This window comes from Periplaneta americana, chromosome 11 (genome assembly GCF_040183065.1).
Source record: "Periplaneta americana isolate PAMFEO1 chromosome 11, P.americana_PAMFEO1_priV1, whole genome shotgun sequence".
NCBI lineage: Eukaryota > Metazoa > Arthropoda > Insecta > Blattodea > Blattidae > Periplaneta > Periplaneta americana.
Window position 1 is genome coordinate 120,536,652 of NC_091127.1, and position 20,626 is coordinate 120,557,277.

Below are 20,626 nucleotides of genomic sequence, written 5' to 3' on the forward strand. Positions count from 1 at the left end.
CACTTCTCTGACTTCTGTATAGAAAATTACCTATTACCTTTGTTTGCTCTCTTTGAGAAATTCAATTAATCTCTTGACGAAAGTTTTTTTAAATTGTTTACTTTAAGACGCTTTATCAAAAGCCAAGATATAGTTATCTAGCATCCGAATGAGCTGAAGGTAATAATGCCAGCGAAATGAGTCCAGGATCCAGCGCCGAACGTCACTCAGCATTTGCACTTAATGGGTTGAGGGAAAACTCCGGAAAAAAATCTCAACCAGGTAACTTATCTCAAACAGGACTTAAATCCGGGACCGCTGGTTTCGCGGTCAGACATGTTAACAGTTTTTCCACAGCTGTGAACTTTACATTTTAGTTCGTCTAAGGCTTATGGACTTATCCTGTACACTTTATATTATTAGGTTTCCCTAAAATATATATTTTTTCTAATATATGATTTTTATTTTTGATATATAAATTTTCTTTCTTATTTTAACAAATACTTCTGTTCACATTACTGTAACTATTTGATTGTTAGAATTACATCTAACTAAACTTGTTTTCATTTTATTATTATTATTATTATTATTATTATTATTTCTATATTTCTGCCATTTTTATATTTGCTATTCAATAATTTCGAGGGAAAAATTGTTCCGGGGCCGGGCATCGAACCCGAGACCTTTGGTTAAACGTAACCACCGCTCTACCAACTGAGCCACCCGGGAACTCTACCAGACACCGATCCAATTTTTCATTCTCAACCCACAGACCTCAAAGTGGGCTGACAACCGTCAAGCAACCAACATTGAGTGCACACTAACTCTGTGTGACCTAAATTGTGGTTTTCTGTTAACGAACAGTGACGTGTATTATGCAAATCAAGCTTTCAGGTATGACTCCCTGAGAAGTTGATTTGAACAATTTTTCCCTCGAAATTATTCAAATCAACTTTACAGGGAGTTATACCTGAAATCTTGATTTGTATATTTGCTATTGTTCTGATACTGGTTGAGTGGAAGAGAAAGTTTACGGCCTTAACTCTGCTAGTATAAATAAATAAATAAATAGACAAACAAACAAACAAACAAGCAAGTAAACAAACAAACAAATAAATAAATAAATAAATAAATTTAATAAACAAATAAATAAATAAAATAAATAAATTAAATAAATAAATAAGATAAATAAATAAATGTAATAAATAAATAAAATAAATAAATTTAATAAATAAATAAATAAATGAAATAAATAAAATAAATAAATTAATTAAATAAATAAATTAAATAAATTAAATAAATAAATTAAATTAATTAAACAAATAAATTAAATAAATAAATACATAAATAAATAAAATAAATAAATAAATAAGTAAATAAGTAAATAAATAAATAAGTAAATAAGTAACTAAATAAGTGAGTAAGTAACTAAGTAAGTAAATAAATAAATAAATAAATAAATAAATAAATAAATAAGTGAGTAAATAAATTAATAATCGTAGGCGATTAAATTACTCTATCGTCAAATATTTTACGACTTGCCTGGAAGGTAATAGGCCTATTACTTGTAAAATGGCCTTTGTTCTGAATTACAGAATACTATTTAGGAGGAAATAATGCAATTTTATAAATTTTATGTTATAACTAAAGGACGGAAAAATGTGCGTTATGCCTTAAGTTCAGTGTCAACGGACTATAGTGTTATCATTCACTCACGTAAACAGCGGCAAGAGAGTACAGTCTGGTAATGAGAACCTCATCATTCCATTCTATCGATCTATAAATACTGGAATGAAGTTGTAATATAGTTATGATTATTTAAAAACTTACCTCAAATGTTAACTGCCACTTCCTGGATGATTAAAGGATGCATTACACTGATCCACAATATAGATCCGTAAATTATCGAAAGAGAAAGTTCGACGTCTCACACTCAAACAGTTTTTCAGCATCGAAAAGCTTCTTTCTGTGTCACAAGATATTGGAGGTGCAAATGAAAAAAGCGCCGTAGTATCGTCGTTTTTCCCTCCACTCGAAATGTTACACATAACTGTATAACCGGCATTTTTTTTTTTGCAGATTTTATGGAATTTTTCTTTCACCTTTTCAACTCCAAAATGTTGTTTATCAAATTTCTTGAATGGAATATTTGCATAAATCATCATATTACATAAATCCATATTAAATTCAGATCGTGAATGTTGTTTTTCATTATTTGATGTCTAAGACCTTTGTTTGTTTTCGGCATATTTCTTGCTGTTACAATGCCGCTGTATGTAATATTTGCTACGTATTTTAATTTAAAATTTGCGCACGGCACAGAAAATAATTTCTCCTTGCGGAATCAAAATCTCTCTTCCGTATATATTTCTTAGACTGTTTAATTCCAAATCCTTCGACTTAGGTGTTTTAAATCACTTTCACACAACACTACTACCTGCACAGAAGCAATAAACAATATTGTAAGCACCTGACTTCCTTTCCCATACGACTAGGAGTTGACACTAAAGGTTATTTGTTAGTTCCTAATTGTACTGCCGCCTTCTCGAAGGGCATTCATGTTATTGCGCTTGTACCTGTGACGTCATCCATACTTCAGATCAAACAAACTGTATCGCGTGGTAACGCAAATTTTTCCGCCCTCTAGTTATAACTATATCTCAAGAAGTCTACGTGATACACCATTTAAACAGTAATTTTAGAAATTAGCGAGTCAATTTCTATAGAACATCTATTTAGTTCTCTTACAATGCAGATTACAATGTTACGTCATTCATTGCGGTCGGTGACCTTGTCTCACATCAGCAGCATATGGTAACGTCTGATTCACATTGGGGCGAGACGTTTTACCAAAAAAATGCATCTAGCTCCGCCATCGTTCGAAAACGGACCTATGTTCATATGAATAGCCTAAGATATAGTATCCTAAATTTTTTTAACTTTCGTCGTGAATCACCCTGTATATTGTGCATGTCGTGTATCTTGCATATAATCGCATGGTCAAATGTGAAAAAAAAAACACAATATAAATTATATGAAAGAGACCATTGATTGTGTCTTAAAGAAAGGAAAACTGCCGCAAATAGAACTCGTCTTTTCCTTGGCAAGTTCTACGAGGATCAGGAAGAAAGCAAAGAGACCGACATTTTCCAGCCCTCCAAGTGAGTTAAAAGTATCATCTTTAAGAGCCTAATAAAGATCTGTACTTAAAGAAAAGCCGAATGCTAAACATAACGATTTGTTGCCATCTTGCTCAGGAAATTTCGAGGACGACAAGCATGGTGATAGATAGATTAAATGTGTCAGTTATGATCAGTGGTTTCATGAAACATACTGTAATATTGTGATGTACCGAAGTACATATGACATTTCCGTGCAGAAATTCTGAGTTACCATATGATCAAGGATGAATAGAACAGAGAAAAATTCTCTCCAGCACCGACACTCGAACCCGTGTTTTCAGCTCTACGTGCTGACGCTTTATCCGAAACCGGATCGAATCCCCTCAGTTTAAGTTCCACCTCTCAATTTTTCTCTTTGGTGGCCTACCCTCATGTACTGTGTCACAGAATATTATGAGACAGCGGCACAATGTCCAACGCACTATGTACAGAGGTGCACTCATTACGAGTGATTAATTAGCCGGGATCAGACGGGATGATTGCCGTCTTTGAATCACTAAGTGATTACTTACGCATATCATATTATTATGATGTACCGAAGTACATATGATATTTCGTGCAGGAATTCTGCTTAACCATATGGATCCTTCGTTACCATATGGCTGGATAGAACATAAATAAGTACATACAGTGATTAAGACCTTTAAAGAAATGAAACAAGTGGAAGTACTAATTCTTTAGGTTTAAATTATGTCTCTCGGTTATGAAGTGAGGACAGTACTTACAAGCAAACATTCTGATGGAGGCAGATTAAAAAAAAGTAATTTTTTTCTTTTTACCATATTAATAATGTCAAAAGATGTGCTTATACAAATTTTGGCCACTCGACCGCAATTACAAGGCCGTCCAGAAAGTGATATTCCCTGGGATCGTTTACAGAAAAAAAGCACAATTGCATGGAAAGATTTATTGAAACAAATACAGAAATTGTTGCGCTATTTGCCAACATATCCTCCACTGGAACTGAGACATTTCTCATACCATGGGATCAATTTTTGTATTCTTGTTTCGTAGAAGTCAGCCGCCTGGGATCAGAACCAGCGTTTGACAGCCGTCTGCACCTCTCTGTCGATCCCATGATATGACAAATGTCTCAATTCCGATGGGGAATATGTTGAAAAATAGTCAACAATATACGTTTCATTTCTTGTAAAGTGAAATAACAAAAATACGTGAGGCTGAAAAGCTATCGTTTATTTTATTCAAGGATGTTGCTTAGTGTCGTGAAGTAGTAATGGAATACCTAACTTTATCTCTAGCGGAAGTTAAATCATATATGGAATTCACTCCGTTACAAGAAAGCAACAGTTGAGAAGTATCAGTCTGTAACTCTTCAGAGTGCAACGGAGTATCATGACGGAGGTGAACTCTTTGTAACTGATATACTAGTGCTTTTGTAAGTAAACCTCAAGTTATTCGTCTATTCTTATTATCGAAATATGTAACTATTGTTCACACTTTTGGGAAAAAAAAATAACATGGTGAGTCTTTTGTGGTTGCATACTGAGTTTTGTAAAATTTACTTCTATAATTTACTTCTAATTTTCTTCTTTCCAAAGTGTTCCGTAAGTTTTGCAGAGTGTTTGGAGATTGATAAATGTTTTTGTGACACACATGTTGTAATTTTATATAATTATACTCGTAAGTCCTGTCCTTCATACAGACCTCAGCATAATTTTTCAACCATTTTCTACTACATTCAAAATCCACATTGATAGTATTTGCAACGAAAAGAGTCATTAAATAAAAAATATTACTACAAACACCACATAATATACAGAGTGTTTCAGAAATAGTTCGACAAACCTTGGAGGCATGTTCCTCACACCAAAACAAGAAAAAAAGTTCATATAAACTTATGTCCGAAAATCCTTAGTTTTTTTAGTTATTAATGAAAAAACATAATGAAACATCTGTTAGATATTGTCAGCTTGGTAGCAAGTGTTGCAACGTTAATCAATACAGAAACTCATAACAATGAGTTTACGTTCAACGCGTTTAGAGATACAAGCCAACAACTTAAGTTTGTATCATTTTGTTAGATACTCGAATGATGTTATCGATACAAGTCTGCTGATGCACCCATTGTATCCTAGATGGCTGTGTGTTGCCAAGGAGTCCATGATCCGACGAGTGCATGCGTGTGTGAAAGCAAGAAGAGAACATTTTGAACATTTGTTATGAGTTTATGAATTTATTAACGTTGCAACACTTGCTACCAAGCTGACAACATTTAACAGATGTTTCATTATACTCTTTATAAAATACTAAGGCTTTTCTGGCATATGTTTATATGAACTTTTTTTCTTGTTTTGGTGTCAGGAGCATGCCTCTAATGTTTGTCAAAGTATTTCTGAAACACTTTGTATAGTGCACACATTTTATCTTACGACGCTAGGGATTTAGAGTGGAAGCGGTGGTTTACAGCGTAGCTTCACACATGCGAGCGTGGAAAGATAAAAAGTAGGCATTGCACATTTCTGTAAGTCACCGTCAACGGGGGTAACATTGGTCGATTAAGGGTATCTTTGGCGAAACAGACAAGATCTATTTTTGAATTTTTATATCTCCCACAAAATGTGCTTTATCCTAGTGGTTTCAACTGTAGTGTGTAAATGGCAGCTTCAGCCAGTGAAACAGTTTAACCAAGTAGGCTACTTTCAGAACTTAGCTGTAGGCAGCAGCATTATATAAAGTGAATAAACTGTTAAGTAGGGTAAAAAAAATATTCTCGAAGCTTTTATATGGCGAAACGGTATTTCAGCAGTAAAAATTTGGCATGTACCAAGAAACCTCGTATATTTAATACATTATTTGCCTTATTGGTTATATTTTGAAAAAGAAGAAAGGCTGAACACATATAACTTACATGGGCCACGAACTAGGCCATATTGAACTTATTCAGAGATGAAAGTAAACCACTGCTTAGATGACACATGAATGGTGTGAAAACACAGAAGGTAGCAGCTGCATAGTACCATAAAAAATAAACTCAAAGGCAACCTTAAGGGGAGAGGATGGTATTTTTTGGTGAAAAATGAGTAAATTAGAAAAAAAAAGATTCTTTAAAATTCTCTGTGATATGTGTGGAATGCATATCATAATCCTTTGTGTGTATTTGTGTCATTATCAGATGTTGAGACGCCAGTTTGAACTTCCTGCGTTATGGATTTTTAAATCACTCGACCCCTTTTATTGTTGCTTCCGGTAAATTGAATTTTCAAAAAAAAAATTTTCTTCAAAATACTCTTTGATATATATAATGTCTGAACTTTTAAAGATACATGCATGAAATTTAGAACACACATTCTCTGTAACAGAATTTTGTTAATTGATTTCATTTTAACACTACATCCGTTTGTTTGCAAGAAAGGAATTCAGAAAAGTGTTATTAAATTTTAATTGTTTATTTTACAAACGTAGGGACTAATATCAAAATTCTGTTACAGGCAGTTTGTAGAAGATGCTTTTGCAAGTGCATTGCAAAAAACGGGATGAATCTACCTTTAAAAATGGTTTATAAATATCGATTTTAGTAAAATCCTGCATTGGGTACGTTTTTTTTCAAATCTGGGCCCAAAATATTTTTTTTTCAAAATATTTATTTTTGGTTGAGTTTCTACAGGTATGAGCTCTCTACATACAAAAAATTAATATTTTACACCAAATAGGAAAAAAGTTTTTTTTTTCTCGAGGTATATGGCATTCAAATCATTCTAACCTATCTGATGATATTTTTTCTCCCCTTTCTTAACTGTAAATGAGCACAAACGCTACTTAGGTGTAAATTTTTCTGACATTTTGTATATTCGATTCCCTAACCGTTTCAAATGTATATCATTTTACCTTTTAGGTGTGTTTCCAAATTATATGTAATACGCTTTGTCAAATCTGGCAACCTTTTCATAAGGGAAGCTAAATTTATTATATTATAAAATACCGTCCTCTCCCCTTAATGCAAAACCATGCCGGGCAACAATATTCACACATGAAGAAGGGGATGTATTTGCAAATATCTCGAAAATATGCAGAATTCGAATTTCATATGGGCGAACAAGATCTATGAATGACAATAAAGAGCTACTTTGATAAAACAGACTGCATAGTGATTAATTTAAAAACAATATGCCCGGTTAAGAGTAGGCAAAACTTTTCTAAAACGTCATCCTAACTTAAGAGTCAGATTATCGAGCAATATTAAAACAGATCGTGCAACGATTGACAAAGAGATTATCAATGAACATAATAATATAAAAAATACATAATTTGCAGTATACGTTCAATTTCCGTATTTCTCTAATAAAATATGCACTGTTTTTAATTAAATTGCCATGTGAGTATCATTTCAGTGCATTTTATCATATCGGTTGGGTAAACAGCACTGATTTTGGGGTTGCAGTAGCCCAAGAGGATCCTAAATATAGTGTGCTGTGCAAGTTGGAAAGTTGGGGCAAATAATGAAGGCAACATTTACCTAATATTTGAAAAATTATGATCTCAGATAACAGATAACAGGAACATGTTTGCAATACTTTAGGAGCTATTATTACTTCATTCAGAACCCTTTCTAAAATACTTCATTAAAAAAATTAACAAACACATCAATTACAAAAGTTTACATTTAGAATGATAAAAAGTTTTGTCAGTGTTACCCCAGTTGACGGTAACCTAAAGAATAGAATGGACTTGTGTGTTCAATATCACCTTATATATTATAGTTTGTATCCTTGTGAATATTTGATAATTGCTAAGTATATTGTTTTTCAGTGCATATAAGCTTACTATAGTAGTTGTAAGTAGGGTAAAGGTTGGTAAGTTGGGTGAAATAGAAGTACTTATAAGTTAGATTTACTTTTGCTTATCGTAGGCGTTATTATAGAATAGTTTTTATTTATATTCCTAGGTTTATTGCATCTAATATTTATAGATTTAGATTTATTTTATTTTATTTCATTTACGTTTATTTTATTTTAGTTCTGTAATTGTAATTATTGTATATTATATATCACTGCCACCGGGTGTATACCCAATTGTAGTGTTAATAAATACATACATACATACATACATACATACATACATACATACATACATACATACATACATACACACACACACATACATACATACATACATACATACATACATACATACATACATACATACATACATACATACATACATACATACATACATACATACATACATACATACATACATACATACATACATACATACATACATACATACATACATATTGTGATACTACTAATATTATGATAGTTCTTTTTGAACATTTTTTTACAATTTTACTGAGCGAGATGAAGATCAGTTTTTTGCGTCAACGTACTAAGGGAATGTTCGTGGACAAGTTTCTGCACAAAACCGGTCCTTCTCTAGCTCGGTAAAATTGTAAAAAATTCCTAAATCGAACTATCATAATATTATTAGTGCCACAATAATACCAACCTTTACCCTATAGTCATATTTATTAATATTTATGTGTCTTCTTCATTTTGGAAATAGTTCTACATCATCGATATAATGTACAAATAGTCCTGATTCTTTGTCTCGTTTTCTAATCTCGTATTTTAATCCCCAAGATTATTATAGTGTAATTAAGGGAGACTCCACTGAAAATCATGAAAATAAAAAAAAATATTTTCTGTTTCATTTCTTTTTAATGTACTACATTTTCACATCCCAAATGGATTTAGTTCAATTCTGATTACAAATATGTTCAGAAAGTTCTTTCCCCCTCCCCCTCCCAAATTAAGGCCGTAAAGGAACTTAGCATTAAAAGAGCTGCCAAAAAATATTTTCGTCAAAGAATTCTTTTTTACAAATTTGTGGTTACAAATCTAATAACTTTTTGTTCTAAACTTTTGACTCCCTGAAATTACTAGATGAATGGAGCGGAGGAGAATTTTAGTATGTATATGTTACATAAATATTAATTTTACTTCCAAATTCATTTGTCCGTAAGTTTATTTTTCTTGATTGAACACTAACTTTCTTACGACAGATATTCATCAATCTGGATTGTGTAATAAATGCTTCTAGTTTATTTTATTAATATTTTTATGAATTATAAAAAATAATATTTTCGAAATTAAAAAAAAATAAAATGAATTAATGAGATATTTCATAAAATAAATGCATAGAAATGTTTCTTCAAGTCTTGCGAATGTAATCAAACAAAAAGCAAACTTAAAAATTGAGATCTTGCACTAAATTCTTGGGTTTGAAAATATTTCTAAAAAGAATAGGAAAAAAAATAAAAAATAAAAATCCAATAATATTTGGGAGTTCAAAATTTGGATTTTGTTAGTTCTTCACATAGTAAAGATTCTCTCAAATTTGGTTGAAAAAAAATGATTAGGAAAAAAGTTATAATTCGAAGTGCAATGTCCCCTTAAAAGTGACACTGAATAACGCAGGAGTCAAGTCTTTTTGCTATTGATTAAAAGATAAACGGAAAGAATTCTTCCTCACTACAGAATTTTACAGACACAGTAGTTTCTATGAAATTTCAGATCCTTTCGACAGTTAGGTTGTGCAATTTTTTATATTTGAAATAGGGTATTAGTTAGATCACGGGTTTCTAGTCCCAATATCCTAAATTTCAGTTGGATGAAATCAAGAGTTCGAGATTTCTAAGCATTCTTATTCACTTAGGCAAACTAGTTATTATTGGTTAAATTAATAATAGGAGGAAATTATTGCCTGTTTCCTTCTTTCTACTACCATTCAACAATCTTCATTAAATCACGGTTTCTTTTTCTTAGTTTCATAATAACCTATGCTCTGCTCAGCTGCAATTTTGATACTATCTCTGATATTTTCCCACACGCTATTAACATCTAACTCTTTCCCAACTTCGCCGGAACTTCCTAAACTGGCAAACCTATTCGAAATTTCGACCTGATAATTTTGCTTAGTTTCCTCGTCCTTTAATTTCAGAATATTGAATTTATTAATATTAACTTGTTGCTCTACTCGCTTGGCTACTGATAGTCTTTCTCTTAATTCTCCAGTTACCAAATAATGGTCAGAATTACAGTCTACCCCACTCACAGTGGGACGGATTGCGATTCTAGCCGGAACAAAATCAATTTTCACATGTTCTCATTTTTATGCGTTTCCTATCTCAAGTTGTTGCTAATGAATCACAGAATGCTTATCTATGAGAGAGAAGCTTTGACACTAAACATACGGACGTCACACAATGATTTTGACGGGGATTCCCCTACATAACCAGTTTTATTGCTCAGTCACGCTGAAACGGTGTAAGAAGCAAGCTTGTGTTCTGTGATCTGGGAGTGAAACATTTTGTGACTCTGAAATGAAAAATGAAGAACAAGATTGGTAGATAACACTAGTCTGCGATGAAATTCCTGCCTCCAAAGTTTAAATGTTTTTGGGGTATTTTTAGCATGCTGAAATCAAATTCAAGGCCAAAAAGTTCCTATCACGTACCATTTTTTTTGTTATTTTTATTTTCTTATAATATATTACGACAATTTACAGCATAATTATTTAAACTGTAATATTTTAACATATGTAAGTTTAGTATGTTAGGATATGAAAACCAAATGTATTCAACATATTTTTAAGGTGTTTATATTGAAAACCAAGGACACTGGATTTTCTTAGCAGATAGGGGGTGCAAGCACATAAGGAAGTTAGGGCGAAATAACGTGCAGCCTTGTCATTATTTTTATTTGTGGAAGATAGAAATGTCAGCCACTTCTTGGTGAGAGACTGAACTCAACTCGTCTAGTTTCTCTCACATTTCATTAGTCTGCGTTTCATCTGGAAACGAAACGAAATCAGTTTGCGGCTTTATTGTGGAGTAGAATGTTGAAAGTTTTTAGTTCAGTAACAAAGTATTTACCATGTTGCATCGAGAATGTCTAAATAATCCAGGCCACTTTTGTTATATAACTTATGTAGAAGATACACATTGCCTAAGCAGAGGTGTATTATTACAGATTTTGTGAAAAAGTCATACCATGCCTATTTTGGAATCAAACTTGGAGACCAAAGTAAAGTTTGGGCACCACACAAAGTATGTAGAGTATGCACTGAATAATTTCGTCATTTGATCTTTTGGAGTACCTATGGTTTGGAGAGAGCAGTCGAACCATAGTAATGACTGCTACTTCTGTTCGTGTGATTTGAAGGGGTACGAGTCTAAACATAAAAATCAAATCGGGTATTCAGTTGTTCGGTCAGGCATTTTACCTGTGCATAATGTACGAATCCCTGTGCGACCAGAAAATCTTAAACAAACATCATTCTATTGGTACTGACAACGTGAAATAGGTTTTAAATACTTTTTCTCCGAAGATGATAATCTTGTATATTGCAGTAATGTGAAAGAATTTATGCTAAAACTTGGACTTCAAAACTATGACCTAAATAAATGGAGACTGTTCATTGATGCTTCCAAGCGAAGTTTAAAGGATTTCCTCCTTCATAACGGAAACATTTTTGGTTCAGTGCCCGATGCCTATTCAGTGATCCTAAAGAAATCATACACAAATTTGCAACTAAGAACTTACTGTTGTTGCGACTAGACTATAAGAACACTAGTGGCAAGTTTGTGATGATTACAAAGTTCTTACTATATTCCTGGGTCAACAATCTGGTTTTACCAAATTTCCATCCATTCTTTGCCTATAGGATAGTAGGGTACGAGTTGATCACTGGACTATGAAAGACTGGCCACCTCGAAAAAATTTGGAAGTCGGTTGTAAGAATGTTGTGCGCCAAAGCCTTGTGAGTTCTTCTAAAGTTGTGCTGCCATCTCTCCACATCAAGCGTGGCTTAATGAAACAGCTTGTAAAAGCTTTAAATAAGTAAGGAGGCTGTTATAAGTACATATCTGGTGCAGCATTTAAAAACAGTATGAATGAAAAGGAGAAATCAGCATGGATTTTTTTTGTGAAGTTGTTTTAAAATTTCTTGGCAACAAGGATCCTAATTACGGAAACATTGTGGCTAACACGCTTGAAGCATACAAGGAATTTGATTGTAACGTGAGTATCAAATTTTCTGTTTTCTCAGCTAGATTATTTCGCCGAAAATCTAGGATTTTTCAGCTAAGAGTAAGATGAACGATTTCACAAGGCTCTGCAGGAGTTCGAAAGAAGGTACCAGGGACGCCGGAGCATCAGTATGCTTGCTGATTATTGTTGGATGTTAAAGCGTGAAATATCTGAAGAGAAACATAAAAGAAAGAGGAACAGGAGGACTTTCTCAACTAAGAAGCAAGTGGTGTAATTTTTTGTGTGATACATTGTGCTAACTTATACATCTAATAGTGAAGTAAACAAGACAAAACAAAGCAAAAACACTCTAGTGACATGTATGAACAACCATACACATAATTTCAGCAAGTTGTGTCTTTTAAATATTGCTTTTGAATTTGAAATAAGAAAGTGAAAGGAAAAAGTTGGTGATGAAATTCACGTAATTATAAAATACATTTAAAGTGATTTTGCAAACAAACCTGACGTGATAGAAGCAAACGGATTGAAAATTCGGATTCAGCACATCGACATTATATAAAATCACATTACTTAGCTTAGGCAACAAACACAAAGTTGAAATTCGCAGGCTAGTGTAATTATTATATGAATTTTAAGTTCACAATAACTTTGAATTTTTAGAAACGGCATGTTAACTTAAGGGCGGAAAATGCGATTTTTTAAAACCATTTATCAACAGTAATCTCACTAGACGTTTTGATTTATCTAGAGAAAATCAAAACTCGAGTGGGATTTAATTGACTATTACACGATTAGAAGAAAGTATATAAAGATTAGAAGTAACGAAGTACTCCAATACAATAAAATATTAATTGACTTACGAAAATACAACTGTCTTCAAATGTATTATTGTACCATCTCAACATTACAAAAATTACGCAGATGCATGCTAGATGGCAGTAGTGTCTTTATACAGACACTGTAATGATTACTATTCAATAAATCTTAATATTAAACAATCTCTGATACGTGACTATCCATAATATCATATAGCAGAAGTTCTTTTCATCCTCTCAGAGCAGAAGCTATAACATAACCTGACTAATATACACAAGTGTTAGAAAAGTTTTAATTAACGACGATGACATAAAAAATAAACATGAATAATTTTAAAAGGAATAATTATTGAATGTACAATTTTCAAATTTGAATGTGGTTGGTGGTTCAATTGATGTTATATTGGACGTGTGCATAATAGAATTGGAACTCGATGATTTAGGCCTACATGGTGTATTCAACTTATTCAGGATTTCCGAATGGTGCTCTTCATTTATTTGTAAATCGGATTTCAGAAGATGCATAGGTATGATCAGTGATTTTTATTAATTCTCGTTCTTAAATGCCAATGCGAGTCATATTTGAAACTGCTGTGCATCGACTGGAGTGGTTTGTAATTTTATATATATTTTTGACGTCCAGACCAGCGCAGTTTCAAACGTTGGCAAACAAAGAAACAAATGCTAGGGACGCGATAAAATTAAACAAATGCTAGGGACGCGATAAAATTGTGCGATAAGCAGCCATGATTGGTTGAAATACGTCCTTTCGTACCGTTTTATTGGTCAAAAGTAGTATGACGTAGTAAGAGTGTAATAGTCAAATTAAACGTTGACTTATAACAGCAGAGTCACACAGAGTCACATTTATTTTTATGTCAGAATGTAGGCTTAAGTATGCACTTTAAGACTAACCTAGTTTCATTTGCTCCTACTGACCGCTCTGCATGTGGTTAATTTTTTTCAGACTCGGTACCGCTACTAGTGATTTCACGCCGTGATCTATTTCCAATACTTTCCAATAAAAGTGGCGACTTATATGAACTATATAGATATGTTTTGAACAAATTATGTATTGAAACATATGATTCTAATAGTTAGAAGTGTATTCGTAATATTTTTAAAAATATTCTAAGTAATTTTAAGAGACGTTGGATGCAGTGCCACCGCAAAAATGATTATTTTCTTAAAAAAAAAATTGTTCTTGGCAGGTCAGAGGCAACAACAAAGATATTTTTGCAGCTAGAAAAGAGGAGATTATTTATAGATTTCGCTTTAATTAGGGCTTCTTATTGACAAGCCGAAATCTGGTGGCCCTGGGACACCAAATGATGGCAGATCGGTTTTTCGAAAACCCACAAATTACCGTCAGTATTACGGGCATTAGTAAGACCTCATTCACAGATTTTCTGTAATTTTATGCACCATTTCATATCGATATTCAATACATATTGAGGCTTTTGAAAAGTACACCATTGATACAGCCCATTTATATGTACAATTATATCCATGGTACTACATGCCATCCAGCGTGCATAAAACACTGATACATGGAGGAAAAATTGCAGAAACTGCTATACTTCCTATTGGGATGTTATCTGAAGATGCTCAAGAGACAAGACACAATGATTTACGAAAGGACAGGTTAGATCACACTAGGAACTGTTCTCGTGAGAGAAACTTAGATATCCTACACATGTCGTTAGTATCTTCTGATCCCATCATATAGCAGATCAATCGACATCCAAGTCCAAGAAAATCAAAACTGTATGTTGAGGTAATTAAACTGCTACAATTATCAGCTGCGAATGCTCAACTGCAACCCCAAGATAACGACGACACTTCTGGAGATACAACAGACGTTTCAGATTTATAAATATTAGTCATAAAATTTACTACATATATTACTTTTCTCTACATAGTAGTGTGTGAAATAATTTCTGTTTACTTCAATTTTTTATTCGCATTAGTTGTGTGAAATTTCTATTATTGTATGATTTTTTTTTTTACAAATAGGCGTTCTATAATAAAATAATAATTCTCATAGAAATATTTCATCAAATGTCATAATAATTTACCTTCATCTTGTTTTTATTTTGTTTTATTGGGTTATTTTACGACGCTGTATCAACATCTAGGTTATTTAGCGTCTGAATGATATGAAGGTGATAATGCCAGTGAAATGAGTCCGGGGTCCAGCACTGAAAGTTACCCAGAATTTGCTCGTATTGGGTTGAGGGAAAACCCCGGAAAAAACCTCAACCAGGTAACTTGCCCCGACCGGGATTCGAACCCGGGCCACCTGGTTTCGCGGCCAGACGCGCTATCCGTTACTCCACAGGGTGGACCCTTCATCTTGTTATTTTCAACGATTCGGAAGGAATATATCAATATTAGATTTTGTTCCGGCTAGAATCGCAATCCGTCCCACTGTGCCACTGAAAGTTCGAATGTCTACTATACTAGTATGTCTCCGTTTATCTATCAAGATGTGATCTATTTGGTTGTGTGTCAATCCATCTGAGGAAGTCCACGTATATTTATTGAAAATTAAATTTTCTCATGTTGCAAAGTTGATTAACCTAACTCCATTGTCATTACTAGTTACGTGTAGACTCTCTCTTCCAATAGTTGGTTTAAAAATATCCTCTCGTCATACTTTAGCCTTGAAATCCCTCAATAAAATGTTCATGTGATATCTCGATAACTGATCAAAAAGCCATTTGTAAGTAAGTAAGTAAGTAAGTAAGTAAGTAAGCAAGTAAGTAAGGAAATTGCTGAGAAATAATCATGCATTAGAGTTCATTAGAATTTTCGTTTCTTGCAGTGAAGTCTCGGAACTGTGCTGGAATGGCGGATGCTACGGAGATGGAAGACTCTGAAGTCAAACCTTCCAAGGCGATTGTTCCCCAGGTGAATTTCTTTAACTTCTCTTTATTTTTAAGCAATTGCTAAACTGTAATTTTATCAGTTTTAACCATCCTCATAACAAGCGAATCTGACATCTGACCCGAATTTTCTATAAAATTTTATTTTTGCTAAGTATCAAATCCCAGGATCTGTACCTATTTACATTATATTTTATTTAAATATATTATATATAGGCTAACTTAGGCCTGTGCAGATAAATTATGTAATAGCATTCCAATAACCTATTGTGAACGAAATATAAACAGGTATTTAATTTTAGTTAGCGACAGAAAGAGAAGATTTAATCCAAGACTACACCATAACCACATCGAGTGAAAGGAAAAAAATATTGGTATGTAACTTATTGTATCTAAAGTACAATGACGTATAACTTTCCCAAATCAGTGTTTTCATTCAGACAATAACATCTGCAATGGATAGTAGTATTTTGTAGTATTTATTTATTTAACCTGGTAGAGATAAGGCCATCAGGCCTTCTCTGCCCATCTACCAGGGGATTACAACTATAATATGAACAATAAAATTACAATTAATATTAAATTCACAATTACAATTACAATAAAAATTAAAGTACGACAAGATTACCTGATTAATGAAAGCTAGACATTTTATCATAGAAGTTAAGAACAAAGAATATTTTTGTATTTACTGAATTACAAATTAAACCTACAATAACAAAAATCTATAGTGATGAAATTACCGGATATTGAAATATTTTGTGATAGATTAAGAGAACTATTTACAAGAAAACATGTCTGAACGAGTCTCAATTACTGACCAAGTGCCTAGTAAGTTTACGTTTGAATTCAATTTTATTTCGACAGTCCCTGATGCTAGCAGGTAACGAATTCCAGAGTCTTGGCAGGGCTATTGTGAAAGAGGATGAGTATGAGGAGGTGCGATGGGATGGTATTGTTAGTATTGTTTCATGACGAGAGCGTGTGTTCAGATTGTGGTGGGAAGAAAGGTAAGTGAAGCGAGACGACAGGTACGAAGGAATAGACTAGTTCAAGATTTCGAAGAGAAAGAGAAGTGAATGTAAATTTCTTTTCTTATCTAGTTTAAGCCAACCTATTGTTTCCAGGGATGGGGTAATATGATCATATTTACGAACATTGCTTACAAAACGTACACACAAGTTATGAGCACGTTGAAGTTTCGTTTTGTTGTCGCTGGAAAAGTCAGTCAGTAAAATGTCAGCGTAGTCAAAATAGGGAAATACAAGCGTCTGCACAAGGGACTTTTTTTAAGCAGACCTATGTTTCCGTATTGTTCATACCGTTAAACTATTTAGCTCAAAATGGTGCGTTATTTCCTCGAATTTTAACTATAATCTATTCGATCTTAGTTTGTGTCCTAAATGTGAACTTTAAACACGTGTCAGTGACCGCAAAACATTCTACTCACAGAGAAGTAGGCCTAGCGCACAGTATAAATCCACGAATAAATAGAAAAGGAACTTATTGGTCTGGTAAGTATAGATCTAGCTTTCGGCGGAAGGAAACAATTTGTTCTGTTTACAGTGGAACCCATTCTAAGATGAGCGGAGTATAGGTGTCTCGTCTGTTCCTTTGTTTTTAGTTTCCTACAAGAATTTAATTAGCTAGTTTGCTTCCTTAACGAATAAAATTCAGTTACACAGCTTCATTATGAGTTTGAGGAGATTCTATTGTGGGTCAAAAACAGAATTAGCTATGTCAGTCCAGTAATAGATTACGAAATCTAAGAGTCCATGTTGAATCATACCCAAAGGCTATAATTCCCAGAAAGGGCTCATAAACTACCCAGTGCCCTGCGAAATTGTGCTTGTTCTTCCCCGGTCATAAAGTGTAAGCTAAGAATACTACCGAAATCAACTCATCTTACTGCCGAGATCAAGGAAGCATGGAAGTTATATTCCAGTGTTTCTTAACCGCCGGGGCGCGGCATCAATTTTACTGGGCCGCGAGATATTCTTCTGGAATATATCATTTTAATTTCCTATGAATTTTTCACGAATAAATATTTTATAGTGGAAATATTCCTAGAAGAATAATTTTCGTGATTGTGTCGAAAAGCGCAGATCCAGTTCTTCTCTAAAATCTAAATTTTTAAAATTTAACTAAATGACATCAAGTTATGGATTTTAAATGTCTTGGGATACACATTTCTAGTTCTCGTAGATTGATTGATGAAGTAAGAACTCAGGTTTTTAAAGCATCGAGAATATCGGGATACTTTCGAGATGTCATATGGAAAAACAAATAGGGTAAACATTGGTAATTTCGTGGCAGTGGTTATTTCGTGATATTTTTTCTTTGCTCTTTTGTGAACTAACCAATGGTGTTACGAGATCCAAATTTCCGCCAAGGGATTGCATATGTTGTCCAGTTTACAGAAACATACAGCTAAGCTTTTTGTGACTATTGTAGTTGCTTCAGTGAGCTTTTATGTTTGGAGAGAGCAAGTTTGCGTCGACTTCTCAGGCATACAAATTTTGTGGATGTTTGTAATTACATTACAGGCTTATTACTAAGGGTAATCATATGATATTTGGTACAAAAATTTATTGTATCTTCATAAAATTTTAGGAAATGTTTTTGGAATTTTAGATACATCTGTAGTCGCCATATAGGCTTAGCTTTACTCATAGAAATCTTAGCTGTTTGAGGCGAAATTTTGTTGAGCATTAAGTGTTACAATTTATAAAATAGTATAAAATGTACTACAATAGGAATTTTAGAAATCTGAAGACAAGATGTGATAACAAAAAAGAAAACGGAGACGCAATGGGTTCAGTGTAGCTTATGTTTGATTTGTTATCAAGCTAAGTGTCAATGATAAGTGCTAGATGACCTACTTGCAAGAATTGTGACAGAAGATGGAACATGGCTCAACCATTTTGGACCGGAGACAGAGGCAGACAATGGAGTGGCATCATGCAAATTCACCAAAGAAATAAAAATTCAAAAGTACACCTTCGGCAGGAAACGTTATGGCTACTATGTTTTTCGATTCAGAAGGACTCTTGCTTGTGGACATCATGCCACACGGAACCACCATTAATTGTGACGAGTATGTTGCAACTCTCAAGAAACTTCAAATTCGACTGAGTCGTGTTCGACGACATCGGGAGAAGCAGGATGTTCTGCTATTGCACGACAACGCACAGCCATACGTCAGTCACAAGACCACAGACCAGATCAGAAAATTCGGATAGACAACATTGAAACATCCGTCTTACAGTCCTGAACTGAACGGCACCGTGCGATTACCATCTCTTTGGCAAACTGAAGGATCCCTTCGCGGAACGAGGTTAGAAGATGACTCCCTTGTGCACGCTGCTAAAGAGTGGCTCAGACGTGTTGGTCCAGACTTTTACCATGCTGGTTTACAGGCCCTCGTTCCTAGGTTACGTAAGGCAGTTGAAAGGGACAGGGATTATGTGGAAAAGTGACATTTTGATCCTTAAGGATGCATCTACATTCTGTGAAAATAGCAAAGCCATAGGATAAAAATATAATTTTTAAACAAACGTTATGCATTACTTTTGGAGTTACCCTAGTAATATAGGCTATAGTAAAGTCCGTAATAAAAGTGTTCACCCTTTCAGGGCAAAGAAGATCCCTTTTCAATTTCAATTTTTACTTTGATTTCATTCGTATTATGTGTTGATATGTATTTCTTTGTTTTCTTGCTATGTTTGAAGTCTTGTAACAATAAATGAGAATTTCATTTGATTTTAATGAATTTTTCCACAATTCTTCTACCTCTCACGAAATTATCAATGCAATATCACGAAATTACCAAGGTTATCACGAAATAACCAACCTTTCAGCTTAAGTTGTAAAAGTGGTTTTTAGCACATATTCAAGAACGCATTCAATCTTTTATGTCTCCAGATTTGTACAGCAAGTTATCGTCTTTTAGATGAACAACGCTGAATAAGTATATATTTACACATTTGCATTTGAAATTAGTTTTCATGAAATTATCACGAAATTACCAATGTTTACCCTATTTAAACGCAGAAAGTAAAGTAAAAGCTATAAAACATGTGTGCGACCAATAATGGCATATGGCGCGGAAACAAGAGCAAATACTAGCCAAACGAAACAGCTCATGAGAATCTCAGAAATGAATACTTTAAGAGCCATAGTAAGTAAAACAAGATTTGACAGAATTAGGAACCAAGATGTGAGGGAGGAATGCAATATTACAGATGTTGAAACATTTATTACAACGAGAAAAAGGGAATGGAGCTCCCATGTGGATAGAGCTGACGACGTGAGACTTATCAAGGCAGCAAAGAACCTGTCTTAGAGGAAAAAGAAAAGTGGGCAGACCTCTCAAGAGATGGAATGAGAAGTAATCATCATTGACATAGTGTGTGTAAATAAACAGGCTTATGCCTATAGAAAAGAGGAAGAAGAAGAAGAAGAAGAAGAAGAAGAAGAAGGATTAAATAACATCTGTGCAGCAAATCATTGTTCTTCCTGCAACAAAAAAAAAAAATCAAATTTTTCAGTAGGAAGGAAAACCACATTTACTCATTCTATGGCAGCCGTACATAGGGGATTGTGAATTCTTACATTTTCGAAACAAAGAAACGTAATTAGTTATAGGAGATTTTATTATCTGCTGTATCACTATTTAAGTTATTTAATAGAGCAAAAAACTAAAAAACGATAAATATGTCACATAGAAGTTATTGCGGGAACAACGA

At 33.6% G+C, this 20,626-nt stretch overlaps 1 protein-coding gene across 4 annotated transcripts in view; it reads left to right on the plus strand.

The window, feature by feature from the left end:
* Positions 1 to 20,626, plus strand: part of LOC138709294 (facilitated trehalose transporter Tret1-like) — a 44,014-nt gene that overhangs the window by 4,554 nt on the left and 18,834 nt on the right. For 3 of the 4 annotated variants that reach the window (XM_069839961.1, XM_069839960.1, XM_069839963.1), the window contains exon 2: positions 15,818 to 15,903. In XM_069839961.1, coding sequence (XP_069696062.1) covers positions 15,841 to 15,903 — 63 coding nt within the window. In that variant the 5' untranslated portion in view covers positions 15,818 to 15,840. Of the gene's footprint in view, positions 1 to 4,451; positions 4,558 to 15,817; positions 15,904 to 20,626 lie in introns of those variants that run through there. The other variant, XM_069839962.1, reaches the window with a different exon arrangement.